The sequence below is a fragment of the Hyla sarda genome, chromosome 7 (genome assembly GCF_029499605.1).
Source record: "Hyla sarda isolate aHylSar1 chromosome 7, aHylSar1.hap1, whole genome shotgun sequence".
Lineage (NCBI taxonomy): Eukaryota > Metazoa > Chordata > Amphibia > Anura > Hylidae > Hyla > Hyla sarda.
In genome coordinates, this window is record NC_079195.1 from 215,000,157 (window position 1) to 215,017,055 (window position 16,899).

Consider the following 16,899-nt stretch of genomic DNA (forward strand, 5'->3'; position numbering starts at 1 on the left):
TCTGCTGATGTTATTATAATAATAATAACGCTTTATTGATTGTTGTCCTTAGTGGGATTTGAACCCAAGTCCCCAGCACTGCTAACCACTGAGCCACCATGCTGCCCTTAGCATACATCTGCTATGCATGGTTGCTAAAATGGACAGAGATGTCAGCAGAGAGCACTGTGCTCGTGATGTCAGCAGTGTTCCAAAAAGAAAGGAATTTCCTCTGTAGCATTCAGCAGCTAATAAGTACTGGAAGGATTAAGATTTTTTTTAATAGAAGTAATTTACAAATATGTTTAACTTTCTGCCACCAGTTGATTTAAAAGAAAAAAGGTTTTCACCGGAGTACCCCTTTAAATCCATTAAAATCACAGAGGATCCCCTTGAAGGTTTTTGTTTGTTTGTTTTCTTACAGATCAGTGACCTTCTGCATCATTTAGTGCAACATAATGTAGGACCATTGTCTAAGGGATCTCCGGAGAGGTTTATGGAACTGGTGCAACTTTTGCGAATGACAGAATATGAAAACATTGAAAGTATATGGAAACAATTTTCAGAGAGGACTCATTACAGGTAAAATGTGGAATATGTATTCTCAATGTGGTAAAAAAAAAAAAAAAAAAAACGTCAGCCATCATTCAACAGAAATAGAAATCTATGTTGGTCCGTTTTAACCCAGATATTCCATTACGACCAATTTTTTAATGTTATGTAAAAAGAACAATATATATTATGCAGATGCCCTGAACAGCTACTTGTCAGTGGTAGAGCACCACTTACCCCTGTAATTCCCACATTTCCAAAGACAATGCAACACCAGCAGCACAGGGCAAGCTAGGACTGCCCCAAGGATCCTTCTAATCTTTTCCTTAAAATGATAGGAGGTTCTGGGCATGTGTCTATACTATCCACAGAAAAGGGGATAAGTGTATTTTCATGGAGAGGTCTGACGGCTGGGACACCACACAAACTTGGGAAAAGTGACCACAGTCTCCCATAAAAATGGAGCAGCAGTCACACATATGTACTGATGCTCAATTCCTTCTCCATCAGAGCCACCTGAGATAGCCAAGTACAGCGCATGTTGCCCATACTAGTGGAGAGGGGAGGAGCAAGGAGACAGATGGGAGGGGGAGAGTGATTAGAGAGAGCCAGGATAGAGAGACTGCAAAAAGAAACACGTTTACGGTAACTATAAGATCTAATTCCAGCTTGCACTGATCAGTACTGCTCTAAAATGTACTCCATGCTGCTTCTGCTGTAAACTTGAAAAAATAATTAATTTCAAGATAAAAAGAGATAATATTAATATAGAAGGGATTACAATGTGTATTTTTGAAAATAATGAACTGCTATACTTCATGATACTCCTGTGTGCAAGGATTGGTGTCATAAACCACTAAGATGGCAGTAAAAAAGAACAGTCTTAGCATCACTGGACCAAGTTACATAAAATCGTTAAACGTTCTGAAAAAAAATTCTAAGCTGTTTCAAGTAAGGGTTTGGCCAGGAATAAGGAAAAAGGTGTTTTTATTTTAGAAATAGCGCAGCTCTCCATGGTTTACACTTAGTAGTTCAATATTCACATGAATGGGACTGCAAAACCAGGCATAAATGAGGTCTATGGAGTGGAGCTGGATCTGCAAATAAAGTAGGCTTTAAAGTGGTACTCCACTCCTAGACATCTTATCTCTTATCTTGCGGTGCCGCAGCCGAGGTCACAGGGGTCCCGCGGCTGGGGACCCCCACGATCTCGGCTGCGGCACCCGAGACATCTGGTACACGGAGCTAACTTTGCTCCATGCCGGATGACTGGCGTTACGGGGCGGAGGCTCTTGATGTCATGATGATGGCCACTACGCCCCCTCCCATAGACTTGCATTGAGGGTGTGTGGCTGTGACGTCACGAGCGGGGCGTGACCTTGACATCACGAGCCTCCGGCGCTGCACCCGAAGCTCTAAACGAATGCCGGGTGCAGCAGGGAGATCGCAGGGGTCCCCATCCTTTGCATAGGGGATAAGATGTCTAGGGGCAGAGTACCCCTTTAAAAAAAAATTATTTATGATTGAAAAGATTATCCATTCTTCCAAAAAGAGCACCATATATGTGTGATGCTGTTTTTTTTTATCCTGCACAACCCCTTTGGTTTTGGTTTAAATGCTATATCTTAATACAAACTATACCAGACACTTGAAGGTAATCTATGAGTATGGATATATTTTTGTTAAGATTCAATGATCTTTTTGTTTTTTTGTTTTCTTAAATGTTTTCATGGCTAAAATTACATACTGTAATTTGGTAAGACAAATTATAACCATGTATTAATTAGTTAAAATGACCTTGAACTTTGACCTTTCCTTATTTTTGCCATAATTTCATTGGACAAAGAGAACATCTTTACTTCTCCCATATACCCTTCATGTATTTGCAGCTTCATACTGTTTACTTTAATGGATAACTTGTTCTTCTTCTTGTGCATCAATGTTCTTCTTATTGTACTTACATTTCCCAGACTAACTCTTTTGCTTCATTCTTTTCTTAAAGAATCAACATTTTTTTTTAATTAAAAGTTTTCTGACCAGATCACAACTAACCTTAAAGGGCTACTCTGGTGCTCCAGCATTCTAAACATTTTGTTCAAAACGCTAGGAGCCAGAGGCCGTGATCGAAGTCAAAGCCACACCCCCTCCATTCATGTCATAGACATGAATGGAGGGGGGATGGCGTGACGTCACAAGGAGGCGTGGCCATGACTTCACGACCACTGCCGCAGTAGCCCGGCGTTTGTTTAGAATGCTGGTTGCTGCAGGAGATCGCGGAGATATCTTATCCCCTATCCTTTGGATAGGGGATAAGATGTCTAGCAGCAGAGTACCCCTTCTCAGGAATCATCAAATGCTCTTGGCTACCACCTGGGCGCCAACCCAAGTTCAGCCAAAGAGCCGTATGTGTGGAGTTCCTGCCAAAGTAGGGATCCAGGTTGCAGGAAGGTGAGGAACCCAATGGCCACACACCTCTCCTAGACCTCCAGTAGGGACACCCAAAAGAGCACCTCACCCTGAAAAATCCTTTTGAACAAAACAACACACACAAGTGGACACAGTGACCCAGTGAAAGCAAAGCTCGTACTATGTTCTTTCACTCAGTGGGTTTACAATCCCCAGTGAGTTATGGTATTATAATATATAACTATAATAGCCAGATCTGGAGAAGCAGGTCGCTTCAGGGCAGCTGTTGGGAAGAGACAACACCAGAATACCCCAGTACACCTGCTTACCTTCATGTGTAGATCCAGTCTCAATGGCTGCTGATCTCAAACATTTATAAGAACAGATACTACACTTGATCTTAGTCAAAAGGCCGAGAAGCGATGGACATGCATGGACATCTATGTCCAGAAAAGGCATTGCTGCCATTTTTTCAATAAACCAAGTGTATTGGTGGATCAGTATTATAATTCACATATGGGGCCCTGTTGCAGATTTTGCATCGGGGCCCAGAAGCTACAAGCTACGGCTCCGCACTACACCCCTGTCTGCACCCCATTCTTAGTAAAAATTTAGCTTCAACTCACCATTTTATAGTGCATGTGTGCTGGCTAGATGGCTTCCCTTTTCTTAAGATGGCATCCTATGGAGGAGCATGTCACGATACACATCACTCTGCGTCCTCCATCGCATTACACTGTGATCAAGCAAGGAGCCCAGGCACAGTGGAGGAGCTGAGTGGCATGTATTGTCACTTGCTCCTCTGCAGGAGGCTATTTTATGGATGGGGAAGCCATCCAGTCAGCACCTGGGTGCAAGACAATGAGACATCGGATCTACATCTTTACAGAGAAGGAAGCTGCTAACACGGTGCACTATATGAGTAAGTGCCTTATTTGTTTTATTGCAGTGTAACAGCTTATAATGGGATTATGCGAGTGACCATATGGCATGCTACAAACAGTGCTGTATGCATAGTAGGGGTCCTACCTACAGAAGAGTTATACCTACAGGGAGCAAACTTCCTACAACGGTGTCCCACATACAGAAGTAAAGTATCTACAGGGGGCCCTACACGTAGGTGCCAACTACTTACAAGGGGATCCTACCTACACTGGACTATCCCATAAAATTTTTTTTTGCCTATCCACAGGATAATGTATGATTGCCCCATATAAAGAGGTACTCCACCTCTAAGGGGATAAGATGTCTGGTTGCGGCGGTCCTGCCACTGGGGACCTCGCGATCTCAGCTGCGGCATCCAACACATCCGGTGCACGGAGCAAACGTCACGGCTGTGCCCCCTCAATGCAAGTCTATGGGAGGGGGCGTGATGGCCATCACGCCCCCTCCTATAGACTTGCATTGAGGGGGCATGGGCGGGACGTCACGGGCCTCAGCACTGCACCCGGTGCTCTAAATGAATGCCGGGTGCAGCAGGGAGATCGCAGGAGTCCCCAGCGGCGAGACCCCCGCGATCAGACATCTTATCCCCTATCCATTCGATAGGGGATAAGATGTCAAGGGGCGGAGTACCCCTTTAAACTGAAAGTGCACGCACGACTACCGCTCTATGCGAACTCTGATCATGCAGCACGGAGGGAGAGTTGATCAATATGTATAACATAATCTGCCGCATCCACCATATTGGCAGCGAAGCAGGGGGGAGAGTTTTTTTATTTATTTTTTTATTTCCTCCGGTCCCAGTCTTTACATAATTTCTTATTTTATCTACAATAAAACTTCTCTAGCATTTTTTATCCACCTTTCGCTTGAAGCTTCACTGTTCTGACAAATAAGTGTTATGTACTGAAAATCTCAAATACCTGTTAAACTGACACCTATTCAGTCCCTTTGATGTGGAATTTATGAAATTTTACTACATATATATATGTATTTCACTCTGGTGTCCTTTTTGTTTCCGTCTTTTGTTTGCAGGCGCTGGTTCTTAGACGCAGTTCCTTCCATCGGTAATCATTTGTCACTGAGGTTTTTAAAGGTGAAGCTCAGAGAACTCAGCGAGTTTGAGGCAGCACAGTCTGTACTGATGGCTTTACATTTAATTAAAGCGGATCGGGAAGCAATCGCAGAAGCGAAGGTACTGAACATCGGGTCATAGTTCATCTAAACTGAATACTTGAAAGGCACGCGCTGCAGTTCTCTCTACTTTCTGCCTGCCGCTGAATCACAGCATCGCTGCCAGAAAAGGAAACGATGAGAGTTGCAGTAGACATTATTCCTTATTCCTTCATCTGCAACATGAGCACTCCTGTTGTCAATTCCCAAAAATGTAATTGTATTGTGCATAAATAGTTTATGGTGCCCTGATCACACTCCTTTTTTACGGTTTCTTGATACAGCCTTTTATTCGAGAGATATGAGGGTTTATAGTTTGTCTGACAATTTAGGGAATCAGTCCGATGGGCGTGAACTTAAAGGGGTACTTTGCCCCTAGACATCTTATTCCCTATCCAAAGGATAGGAGATAAGATGTCTGATCGCGGGGGGTCACTTCGTTGGGGATCCCCGCGATCTCGGCTGCGGCACCCCAGACATCCAGTGCACGGATCGAACTTCGCTCCATGCCAGATGACTGGTGATGCAGGCCGGAGGCTCGTGACATCACAGTCACGCCCACTCGTGATGTCAAGACCACGCGCCCTCAATGCAAGTCTATGGGAGGGGGCGTGATGTCTATCACGCCCCCTCCCATAGACTTGCATTGAGGGGGCGAGGTCAGACATCACAAGTGGGTGTGACCGTGTTGTCACGATCCTCCTGCGCTGCAACAGACGCTCTAAAAGAACGCCGGGTGCAGCAGGGAGATCAGTGGCGGGACCCCCTGCGATCAGACATCTTATCCCCTATCCTTTGGATAGGATATAAGATGTCTAGGGGCGGAGTATCCCTTTAATGTTAATCATGGGGTGATGGGCGGGGCTATACTGTCAGAGGGTGTTATTTGGCATGCACGCCCCTCATTGTACAACAGTCATACACTGCCGACTAAAACCACACCTATCACCTGATAGTCACTCCCATTTTTTAGAATTAAGTTCACGCCCATCTGACTGATTCCCTGAATTGTCTGACAAATTATAAACCCACGTATCTCGGGAAAGGAAGGACGAATCAAGAAACCATAAAAAGGTGTGTGATCCGGGCAGCCTGATCACATACATGCTGAGAGTTGTACTTTTGCAACAGCTGGAGGCATACTGGTTGGAAAACAGTGCCTTAAAGGGAATGTTGCATAGATTTGTTTATACTGATTAGAGCCAGATCCTGTTTTTTCTGATCTGCATGACTTATTATATATATATATATATATATATATATATATATATATATATATATATATATGTATATTTTAATTTAGAATAAAAAATGTTTTTCATTGTGAGTCAAGCATCACAACATCCTATAGCAAAGAGTTTAACAATCTAACTCCTCTTACAGTAAATAATCCATCTATGATAATGGTTTGTATATAGTATTTAAGCCGCCCCAAAGCTTCTGTCCAATCTAGGCAGCCACAGCTGATGGGTCTTCTTGAGTTCTGAACAGTTTATATTTTTTCACTATACAGTTGAATATCTTCCATTTTTATGGAAGATTTTAGAATATGTTCCCCTTCTCTTTATCTGACCTTTCCCAATAGGTATAAAATTTAATATTTTTTTTTTTATATCTATTATAGTCTTTGCTGGAGGTTATAAAGTCTAGAAGGAGTTCTCTGCTACGGAAGGTTACTTATCTTGCCTATGGATCATTGGTTTATAAGTTCTGCAGCAAAGAGAATGTCTGCCCAGAAGAAGCTCTGCAGGTATCTACCACAACTTCTCATAATACATGTCTACCATTTGTGGTGGCCTAGTATAGGAGTTGCACCCCTGTACCTTTGCTGTCCTGTCTGACGGACTCTGTTGCAGTGTCCTCCCTTAAGCTGTGTGTTATAAAAGGTTAATAAGTTCCTTGTACTATTTAATGTAATGTATATATGATGTTATGTACCTTTAAAGCGTACCTCTCATCAAATAAACTTTTGATATATTTTAGATTAATGAATGTTGAATAACTTTCCAATAGCATGTTAATGAAAAATATGCTTCTTTCTATTGTATTTTTCCCGATCAGTCCTGTCAGCAAGCATTTCTGACTCATGCTGGAGTCCTAAACACTCAGAGCTGCCAGCCTGCTTTGTTCACAGCCAAACAGGCTGTGAACAAAACAGGCTTGCAGCTCTGAGTGTTCTCCTTTGTGAACAAAGCAGACTGGCAGCTCGTAGTGTTTAGGACTCCAGCATGAGTCTGAAATGCTTGCTGCCAGGACTGGTAGGGAGACCCCTAGTGGTCATTTCTTCAAAGTGGAACATTAAATAGAAAGAAGCATATTTTTTAATAACATGTAATTGTAAAGTTATTCTGCATACATTAATCTATAATATATCAAAAGTTTTTTTGATGAGAGGTACCCTTTAAATGTTGTTACGAAGTGTTGTAACCAAGGAAGGTACCAGTGATCAGGTGAGTTATAGGGTGACCTATAGGACCCCTCCAGAGTCTCCCCCATATAAACCCTGGGAGGAGCTAGCTAGTTAGTTCTATGCACGCTGAGGAACAGTCAAGACCTGAGAGAGTGACTATTGTCCTAAGGAGACCCAAGGCCTACCACACAGCCACGCTTCTACCAACCAAGTGCCCCACAGGTGAAAGTTAAAACCTGGTAAGCTACATACATACACGCCCCCTTCCATAGACATGAGTGGAGGGGGTGTGGCATGACATCACGACCACGCCTGCCCGAACCCAGCGTTCTGAACACAATGCCAGCCCAGAAATCGTGGGGATCCTAGCGCACACCCTCCCCACTATCAGACATCTTATCTTGTATCCTTTAGCTAGGTGTACCTAGGGCGGAGTACCCTTTTAATGAATAATGTTAAATAGCCTTCCCAGGTAAACTTTCTCTTTGCTATCGAAAATATTTGTCAGCCTCAGTTCCCATAAAACTTTAGCATTGAAGATGAAGTTATGTCGGAATACGGGAATAGAAAAGAATGGCGTCTTTTCAATCGCCGAGACTGGAAAGAAAACATCAGCTTTATCTAGAAGTAAACGTGGTATATTTGTGAATTCACCGGCGGTAGAATGAATCCAAAGTGATCTCTCCTTCCCACCCACAATATAATCATATCATGTCTTATTGAAGCTAATACGTTTACAAAGGAGAATGCTATACGATTAGACAGCATAATGCTTATATAAATGAGAATGTCAGGTTTAATTCACTATCAGCAAAAAAAAAAATTAAGTATTATTTCACTTATGCGATGTCATAGACTTCTGGTGACTTCAAAGCCGCTATATTCTATATTCAAATTGCTTTCTTTCAGGAGAGATAAAGGAATATTGAATGGCAGGGCTGCTCTATTGTACTATTCATTTCTCGCTAAGTCTTTTATATATATGTATAAGCTATGGGGGTCATTTGAAATATTACAGCATTTTATGCATTAAGGAAACTAAATGCGCTTTAGACAATCCGCCCAAAAAGGCTGTAATCCTTATAGAACTCAGCAGCAATTGCTGCAGTGCCTCCCTGCAGTGCCTCCGCAGGTGAGCTCAAGCATTACATCACTCAAAGTGAAATCAGTGTAATACTGTATATGGATGTGCTGGGTCCTCAAGGGCAAGGAAGGCTATTCTGCTATTTTATTTTAGAATATTCTTCTTATTGATTATACAGATTGACAAGTTAACAAATTAGGGAAAACAACTGACTGTAGGCGTCACGTTACACCAATAAAAACGAATGAGATATCATAAGCAAACTTTTGTTAGGGTGGGTACACACCACGTTTTTCAAGTACGTTTCCTGTATAGATTTTCATTATTGAAAACGTATGGAACCGTATTGAAAACCGTATACATAGACAAATAATTTAAAACAGTATGCACCCGGATGCATCCGGTTGCGTACGGTTTGCTTGCAATACGGTTTTCTCCCGTACTCAAAACCGCAGTTGACCACTGTTTTGTCTCGTTTCAAAACCGTACTGCAACCGCATACGTTTTTTTTAACATGGACGTCAATGGGAAACGCACATGTATGAGGTTCCATACGGGAAACCGTATACGGTTTTTACTTTGCACATGCGCATTTGCATCCTAAAGTCCCCACCCAAGACCCCTCCCATTAAAAATGGACAACATTTTCAAAAACGTATGTTTAAAAAAAAAAATAAATCGGACAGAACAGTATGCACTTTTAAAAACAGTATACAGTTTAAAAACGCATACGGTTTACTTTTCCCCATACTGTTCCATCCGTTTTTTTGTCATTCAGAAAAACGGATTGAAAACAGTATGGCGAAAACGTGATGTTAACCCAGCCTGACCCATTCCATATGGGAAACAAATCCAGAGGAAGGAGGGCAACTCACCCACTGTAGTGCAGTTGTAGTTTATTTTCTTCGGTGCGTACAATTCATTAGTGTTGAGCGCGAATATTCGCAATTCAAATATTTATCGTGAATTTCACATATTTGCATATTCGCGAATATAGCGCTAAATATTCGCAATTACGAATATTTGTAATTTTTTTTCCCCCACAGAACACATTACACTGATTTCTATCTGATTTCTAGATAGATGATAGATAGATAGATATGAGATAGATAGATGATAGATAGATAGATAGATAGATGGAGTAGATATGAGATAGAAAGATATGAGATAGATAGATAGATGAGATAGATAGATAGATATGAGATAGATAGATATGAGATAGATAGATAGATAGATACGAGATAGATCGATAATATACAAAGATATATAATATAGATAGGTAGATAGGTAGATAGTTATCCGCACGCGCATGAAAATTTACGCAATGCGAAAATAACCGCGAATATAATATATCGAAAATGCAAATTTCGAGAATATAGGACAAATATTCGTCCATATATTCGCAAAATATCGCGAATTCGAACATGGCATATGCCACTCATCACTACAATTCATAGCAGCGGGGATACACAGAGTGCGGGCAGGGGAGCTGCAATCAGACAACAGCTGTTTCGGTTGCTGCTACTTCCTTTCTAAAGGCTTGAGAAAGGACGTAGCAGCGTCCGAAACAGCTGTCGTCTGATTGCAGCTCCCCTGCCCGCACGCTGTATATCCAACCCCGCTGCTATGAATTGTACGCACCAAAGAAAATAAACTACAGCGGGTGAGTTGCCCTCTTCTTTCCTCTGGATTTGTTTCATATATGAACTGCCTTGTCAGAGTGAGCACCCAGATAGCTGTAGTAAGTGGGCATGCTACCGCATGGAAACCGACCCTATGTGAACAGTGGCCTTGTATGACAGTGCCAGATCCCCTTGTCTACTTTACTATTGCCCATTCCATATAGGGGTTGTCTCACTTAGAGGACAAGTAAATTTAGAGGGAGGGTCACAAGAAGACAACCCATGCCCATATGCCCTATAAGTGCAAATGGACACAATAGAGGAACCCCCTGCCCCAACACCCCACCCCAGGAGCCAGGAGTAAAAGCCACTATCATTCTGTCAGACTTTGGTCAACCTTGTATTACATTGACAGCCAATATTTTAAGACACCGCCATACAATACTGTGTTTCCAGTTGATGCATGGGAAATGCCAAGTGGGTTGCACAATGAAAATATGTTGGTTGTTTTCTGTTTTTTGTAGCCTCTACACGATCTTCTGTCTGAAGCTACTGAGACGGTGCATAAAGAAGACATCATCTTGGCCCTGAAGTCTCTTGGGAACGCAGGACAAGTAGTTTGTATAAAGCGCATCACCAAGTATATTCCAGGATTCTCATCCATGGCCTCTAGCCTACCGCTACCTGTCCAGGCTGCCGCTGTAATGTCATTGAGAAATATCGCCACGAACCATCCCACAAAGGTAACAACACATCTTCGGTAAACTTTCCTTCTGCATGTGGCACACCGGCCATTGGTAGCTGATGATACCGTTCACCGATGTCACACAGGGATGGCAAAACATTACATAGATTTGTCATCAAACTGACATCCTCTGGCCATTAGCCACTAACCTAAGAGTACCTGTCACCAAACTAAACTATTAAAGGGGTACTCCACCCCTAGACATCTTATCCCCTATCCAAAGTATAGGGGATAAGATGTCTGATCGCGGGGGTCCCGCCGCTAGGACGTCACGACTCCGCCCCCATGTGACATCGCGCCCCGCCACCTCAATGCAAGTCTATGGGAGGGGGCGTGACGGCCGTCACGCCCCCTCCCATAGACTTGCAGTGAGGGAGCGGGGCATGGCATCACACAGGGGCGGAGTTGTGATGTCACGATCTTCTGTTCCCGTGGTCGGGACCCAGACCCTCCAGCGCTTCCGAAGCAGTAACAGGTGGGTGCCGCATGCTATATTGTGGGGGGTCCCCAGCGGCGGGACCCCCGCGATCAGACATCTCATCCCCTATCCTTTGGATAGGGGATAAGATGTCCAGGGGTGGAGTACCCCTTTAATTCATTGTTCCTTATGTGATTATAAGACACTTTGCTGTTTACTTGCTGTTAAAATTCTCAACCATTATATGTTTTTAATATGATTTAAAAAATGGCCACTAGGTGGCTCTGTTCTGTTCTCTGTGCAAGTCAAACAGTTAGTTTGGTCTCCTCTCGGCCTGGCAGGAGCCTAAACTCAGGAAGTGCGTGCGGGGCATGGGGAGGCACAGCTCTCGCAGGCTTCAGTGACATCACGCCTGTTGGGGAACGCCCACTTTCTCCTGCCGGGAGCTCACACAATGTGAGCAAGGGGAATTGTATGATACAGAGCTTTTTAAAGCTCGAAATTTCTTTTTTTTTTAAAGAGTCAGGAGGGGTGTTAGGAGTAGTTAGGGAATATAATCTGAGTTAGTTTACTAAATTTATTTTGATGACAGATGGGAGTAAGCTAAGAACTGTATCTGAGGACATAGCCTCTGACTCAAGATCCCATAAGGGAAAATTCTGAAACTTAAACATTTTTATGAGGCCCCTTTTCCCATCTCATACAGGATGGCAGAAAATCATCTCTTGTCAAGAAAATATTAGATTTGTTGACATTTTATTCCTTTGAGAATCTTTTTGGTGCCAAACACCGTCAAGTCCCAATGGGGCTCAATATATAACTTACTTATTTTTTATAGAAAGGCTAAAGAACCTATCAGTCTGTTTTTAAGAGGATACAAACCTCCAGGGTTACCACTAAACCAGTATGATGATCCATGCCTAGTTTTTTTGATTAAAGGAGTTGTTTGTCATCACAAAAATGTTGTCTATGGGCTTAAAGGGGTATTCCAGGAAAAAACTTTTTTATATATATCAACTGGCTCCAGAAAGTTAAACAGATTTGTAAATTACTTCTATTAAAAAATCTTAATCCTTTCAATACTTATGAGCTGCTGAAGTTGAGTTGTACTTTTCTGTCTAAGTCCTCTCTGATGACACCTGTCTGAGGAAACGCCCAGTTTAGAATAGGTTTGCTATGGGAATTTGCTTCTAAACTGGGCGGTTCACGAGACACGTGTCATCAGAGAGCACTTAGACAGAAAAGAACAACCTTAACTTCAGAAGCTCATAAGTACTGAAAGGTTTAAGATTTTTTAATAAAAGTAATTTACAAATCTGTTTAACTTTCTGGAGCCAGTTGATATATATATATATATATATATATATATATAAAAAAAAAAGTTTTTTCCTGGATAACCCCTTTAAGCCCATAGACAGTTTTATTCCTAATGCTCCTAGTGCGCAGTGGAGCCTCCTGTCGGCCCTTTCCCCTTCACTATTATGCTAATTTGCGCAGTGCGCTTAACTGTGGCCTTCATTAGCATAATCATGAAGATGACGGGGTCAATGGGAGAATATAGATGAGGCAGGAGAGCTTGGACAGCCAGTTCCCCACCTCCAACCTCACTTCCCCATCGAGTAATGCTGCACCTAAGCAACGGATTTCAGTAAGTGACCCCTTTATTTTACAGCTCTTCACCCACACTATAATTCAGAATGCTGGGTTTAGTGCAGGTGCACTAGCTGTCAGATTCTCTTTAAAGGGGTACTCTTGATTTTTATATCAACTGGCTCCAGAAAGTTAAACAGATTTGTAAATGACGTCTATTAAAAAAAATCTTAATCCTTCCAGTACTTATCAGCTGCTGTATGCTCCAGAGGAAGTTGAGTTTTTCTTCTCTGTCAGACCACAGTGCTCTCTGCTGACACCTCGGTCCTTGTCAGGAACTGTCCAGAGCAGGAGCGAATCCCCATGGCAAACCTCTCCTGCTCTGGACAATTCCTGACACGGACATAGGTGGCAGCAGAGAGCGCTGTGGTCAGACTGGAACTTCCTGTGGAGCATACAGCAGCTTATAAGTACTGGAAGGATTAAGATTTTTTATAAGAAGTAATTTACAAATCTGTATAACTTTCTGGAGCCAGTAAATATATAATTTACAAATCTGTATAACTTTCTGGAGCCAGTAAATATATATATATATATATATATATATATATATATATAAATAGATTTCCCCTGGAGTACCCCTTTAAAGGGGTACTCCGCTGCTCAGCGTTTGGAACAAACTGTTACGAACGCTGAAGCCGGCGCCGGCAGCTCGGGACGTCATAGTCCCGCCCCCCTCATGACGTCGCGCCCCGTCCCTCAATGCAAGTCTATGGGAGGGGGCGTGACGTGATGTCATGAGGGGCGGGACTATGAAGTCACGAGCTCCAGCGCCGGCTCCAGCGTTCGTAACAGTTTGCTCCAAATGCTGAGCAGCGGAGTACCCCTTTAAGGTCTTCATATATGACACCTTTCCTATATGACACCGAATACAGTCCCAAAAAATTTGGATGTAGGTCACTAGCTAAAGAAACGGTAGACCTCTGTTGTAGAGTTGACTTTAGGGAGTTTATTGGTGCTCCTTTGGATTTCTTCACCTCCTGTTTGGAATATAAGTATTCCAGCAGGGCCAGATTTAAGTCACTTGAGAAAGAAAACTTAAAACTTTTGGTACCTTAAAGGGGTACTCCCGTAGAAAACTTTTTTTTTTTTAAATCAACTGGTGCCAGAAAGTTAAACAGATTTGTAAATTGCTTCTATTAAAAAAAAATCGTAATCCTTCCAGTACTTATTAGGGGCTATATACTACAAAGGAAATGCTTTACTTTTTAGATTTCTCTGATGTCATGACCACTGACCTCTGCTGTCCATTTTAGGAACTGTTCAGAGCAGGAGAAAATCCCCATAGCAAACATATGCTGCTCTGGACAGTTCCTAAAATGGACAGAGATGTCAGCTGAGAGCACTGTGGTCATGACATCAGAGAAATCTAAAAAGTAAAGCATTTCCTCTATAGTATATAGCCCCTAAAAAGTACTGGAAGGATTAAGATTTTTTAATAGAAGTCATTTACAAATCTGTTTAACCTTCTGGCACCAGTTTATTAAAAAAAAAAATGTTTTCCACCGGAGTACCCCTTTAAGCCCTACTCCATGCTGGTCCTGGTACATAGGCCATTCAAACTTTTTGGTAGACTTTTTAAAATCTCTTTAGAGAACAGAATATAGTGCAACCTCCCGATTCAATTCCTCCCAGCAGAGTTAAAGGGGTACTCCCGTGGAAAACTTTTATTTTTTTATTTTTTTAAACTGGTGCCAGAAAGTTAAACAGATTTGTAAATTACTTCTATTAAAAAAATCGTAATCCTTCCAGTACTTTTTAGGGGCTGTATACTACCGAGGAAATGTTTTTTTCTTTTTGGATTTCTCTTATGCCATGACCACAGTGCTCTCTGCTGACCTCTGCTGTCCATTTTAGGAACTGTCCAGAGCAGGATATGTTTTCTATGGGGATTTTCTCCTGCTCTGGACAGTTCCTAAAATGGTCAGCAGAGAGCACCGTGATCGTGACATAAGAGAAATCCCAAAAATATTTTCCTCTGTAGTATACAGCCCCTAAAAAGTACTGGAAGGATTAAGATTTTTTTAATAGAAGTAATTTACAAATCTGCTTAACTTTCTGGCACCAGTTGATTTAAAAAAAAAAAAAAAAAATTCCACGGGAGTACCCCTTTAAGCCTAGAATCAGTTGATCTTCACATTCCCTCTACTCATTTTTCTTTGCCAGTAAAAGAAAATAAGTTCTGGATCCACGCTGTGCTGGAAGCGAGCAGCCTCTGAACCTGCGCCACCTGTGGGCACCATCCTACTGTGCCCAGTGATAAATCCAGCTCGGCATAGCTCACAAACAAATTAACTTGTTTCAATACATATACCTGGTGAAATGTTACCAAAATAAGTGAAAGAAACCCTCTTTATTTTTGTAATTCTCTTCCAAACAGATTTTGGATATTTGCCTACGGTTATTCATGGACACGCAGCAACACCCAGTAATCCGAATGATAGCCGCAGGGCTGGTCATGGACAACAAGCCTCCGGCTGCTACGGTGATGGCCATGGCCAAGTCTCTGATGAAGGAAGACGACGGGCAAGTGGGCAGCTTTGTGTATTACTTAATGAAGAGGCAGAGTAAAAGTGTCACTCCGGATCTTCAAGATGTGTAAGTTTTGGCTTTGCACAATCCTGGGGCGCTCGCTATGTCTTATAGGCTACTATGTCACATGATGTAGACAGTCCGTGGGATGGTAGGACTGTTGTAGGCACTGTTGTTAAAGGGGTACTCCGGTGAAAACCTTTTTTCTTTTAAATCAACTGGTGCAGAAAGTTAAACATATTTGTAAATTACTTCTATTAAAAAATCTTTATCCTTCCTGTACTTATTAGCTGCTGAATACTACAGAGGAAATTCTTTTCTTTTTAGAATGCTCTCTGATGACATCATGAGCACAGTTCTCTCTGCTGACGTTATTATAATAATAATAACGCTTTATTTATTGTTGTCCTTTGTATCCAAGTCCCCAGCACTGCAAGGCAGCAATGCTAACCACTGAGCCACCATGCTGCCCTTAGCATACATCTGCTATGCACGGTTGCTAAAATGGACAGAGATGTCAGCAAAGAGCACTGTGCTCGTGATGTCATCAGTGTTCCAAAAAGAAAGGGATTTCCTCTGTAGCATTCAGCAGCTAATAAGTACTGGAAGGATTAAGATTTTTTAATAGAAGTAATTTACAAATATGTTTAACTTTCTGCCACCAGTTGATTTAAAAGAAAAAAGGTTTTCATTGGAGTACCCCTTTAAATAGGATTAAAGATTAAAAAAAAAAAAAAAATATATATATATATATATATTATTTTTTTTTTTTATCTTTAATCCTATTTAAAGGGGTACTCCAATGAAAACCTTTTTTCTTTTAAATCAACTGGTGGCAGAAAGTTAAACATATTTGTAAATTGCTTCTATTAAAAAATCTTAATCCTTTTTTTTATCAACTGGTGTTATACAGATTTGTAAATAACTTATTTTTAATAATCTTAATCCTTCCAGTACTTATCAGCTGCTGTATACTATAGAGGAAGTTGTGTAGTTCATTCCACAGTGCTCTCTCTGCTGACACCTCTGTCCGTGTCAGGAACTGTCCGGAGCAGAATAGGTTTGCTATGGGGATTTGCTCCTGCTCTGGACAGTTCCTAAAACGGACAGTGGTGGCAGCAGAGAGCACTGTGGTCAGACTGGAAAGAACTACATAACTTCCTCTGGAGCATACAGCAGCTGATAAGTACTGGAAGGATTAACATTTTTAAATAGAAGTCATTTACAAATATGTTTAACTTTAAAGCACCAGTTGATTTAAAAAAAAAAATGTTCCCCTTTAAGCACTCCGACCTTCATAATGATAAAAGGTTCTGGGTTTACAATTTTTGACCTAACTTACAAAAGTGGTTTTAAACTGCGGCCCTCCAGATGTTGTAAAACTTC

The 16,899-nt window shown here is 41.8% G+C and overlaps 1 protein-coding gene and 1 pseudogene across 3 annotated transcripts in view; one reads left to right on the top strand and one right to left on the bottom strand.

Annotated features, from left to right (window-relative positions):
• LOC130283309 (vitellogenin-1-like) overlaps positions 1-16,899 on the top strand; it is a 138,987-nt gene that overhangs the window by 44,695 nt on the left and 77,393 nt on the right. For all 3 annotated transcript variants that reach the window (XM_056532611.1, XM_056532612.1, XM_056532613.1), the window contains 5 exons: positions 404-561; positions 4,915-5,074; positions 6,677-6,802; positions 10,693-10,911; positions 15,362-15,579. In XM_056532611.1, coding sequence (XP_056388586.1) covers positions 404-561; positions 4,915-5,074; positions 6,677-6,802; positions 10,693-10,911; positions 15,362-15,579 — 881 coding nt within the window. The remainder of the gene's footprint in view (positions 1-403; positions 562-4,914; positions 5,075-6,676; positions 6,803-10,692; positions 10,912-15,361; positions 15,580-16,899) is intronic.
• On the bottom strand, positions 3,289-3,361 carry LOC130283600 (U2 spliceosomal RNA; annotated as a pseudogene).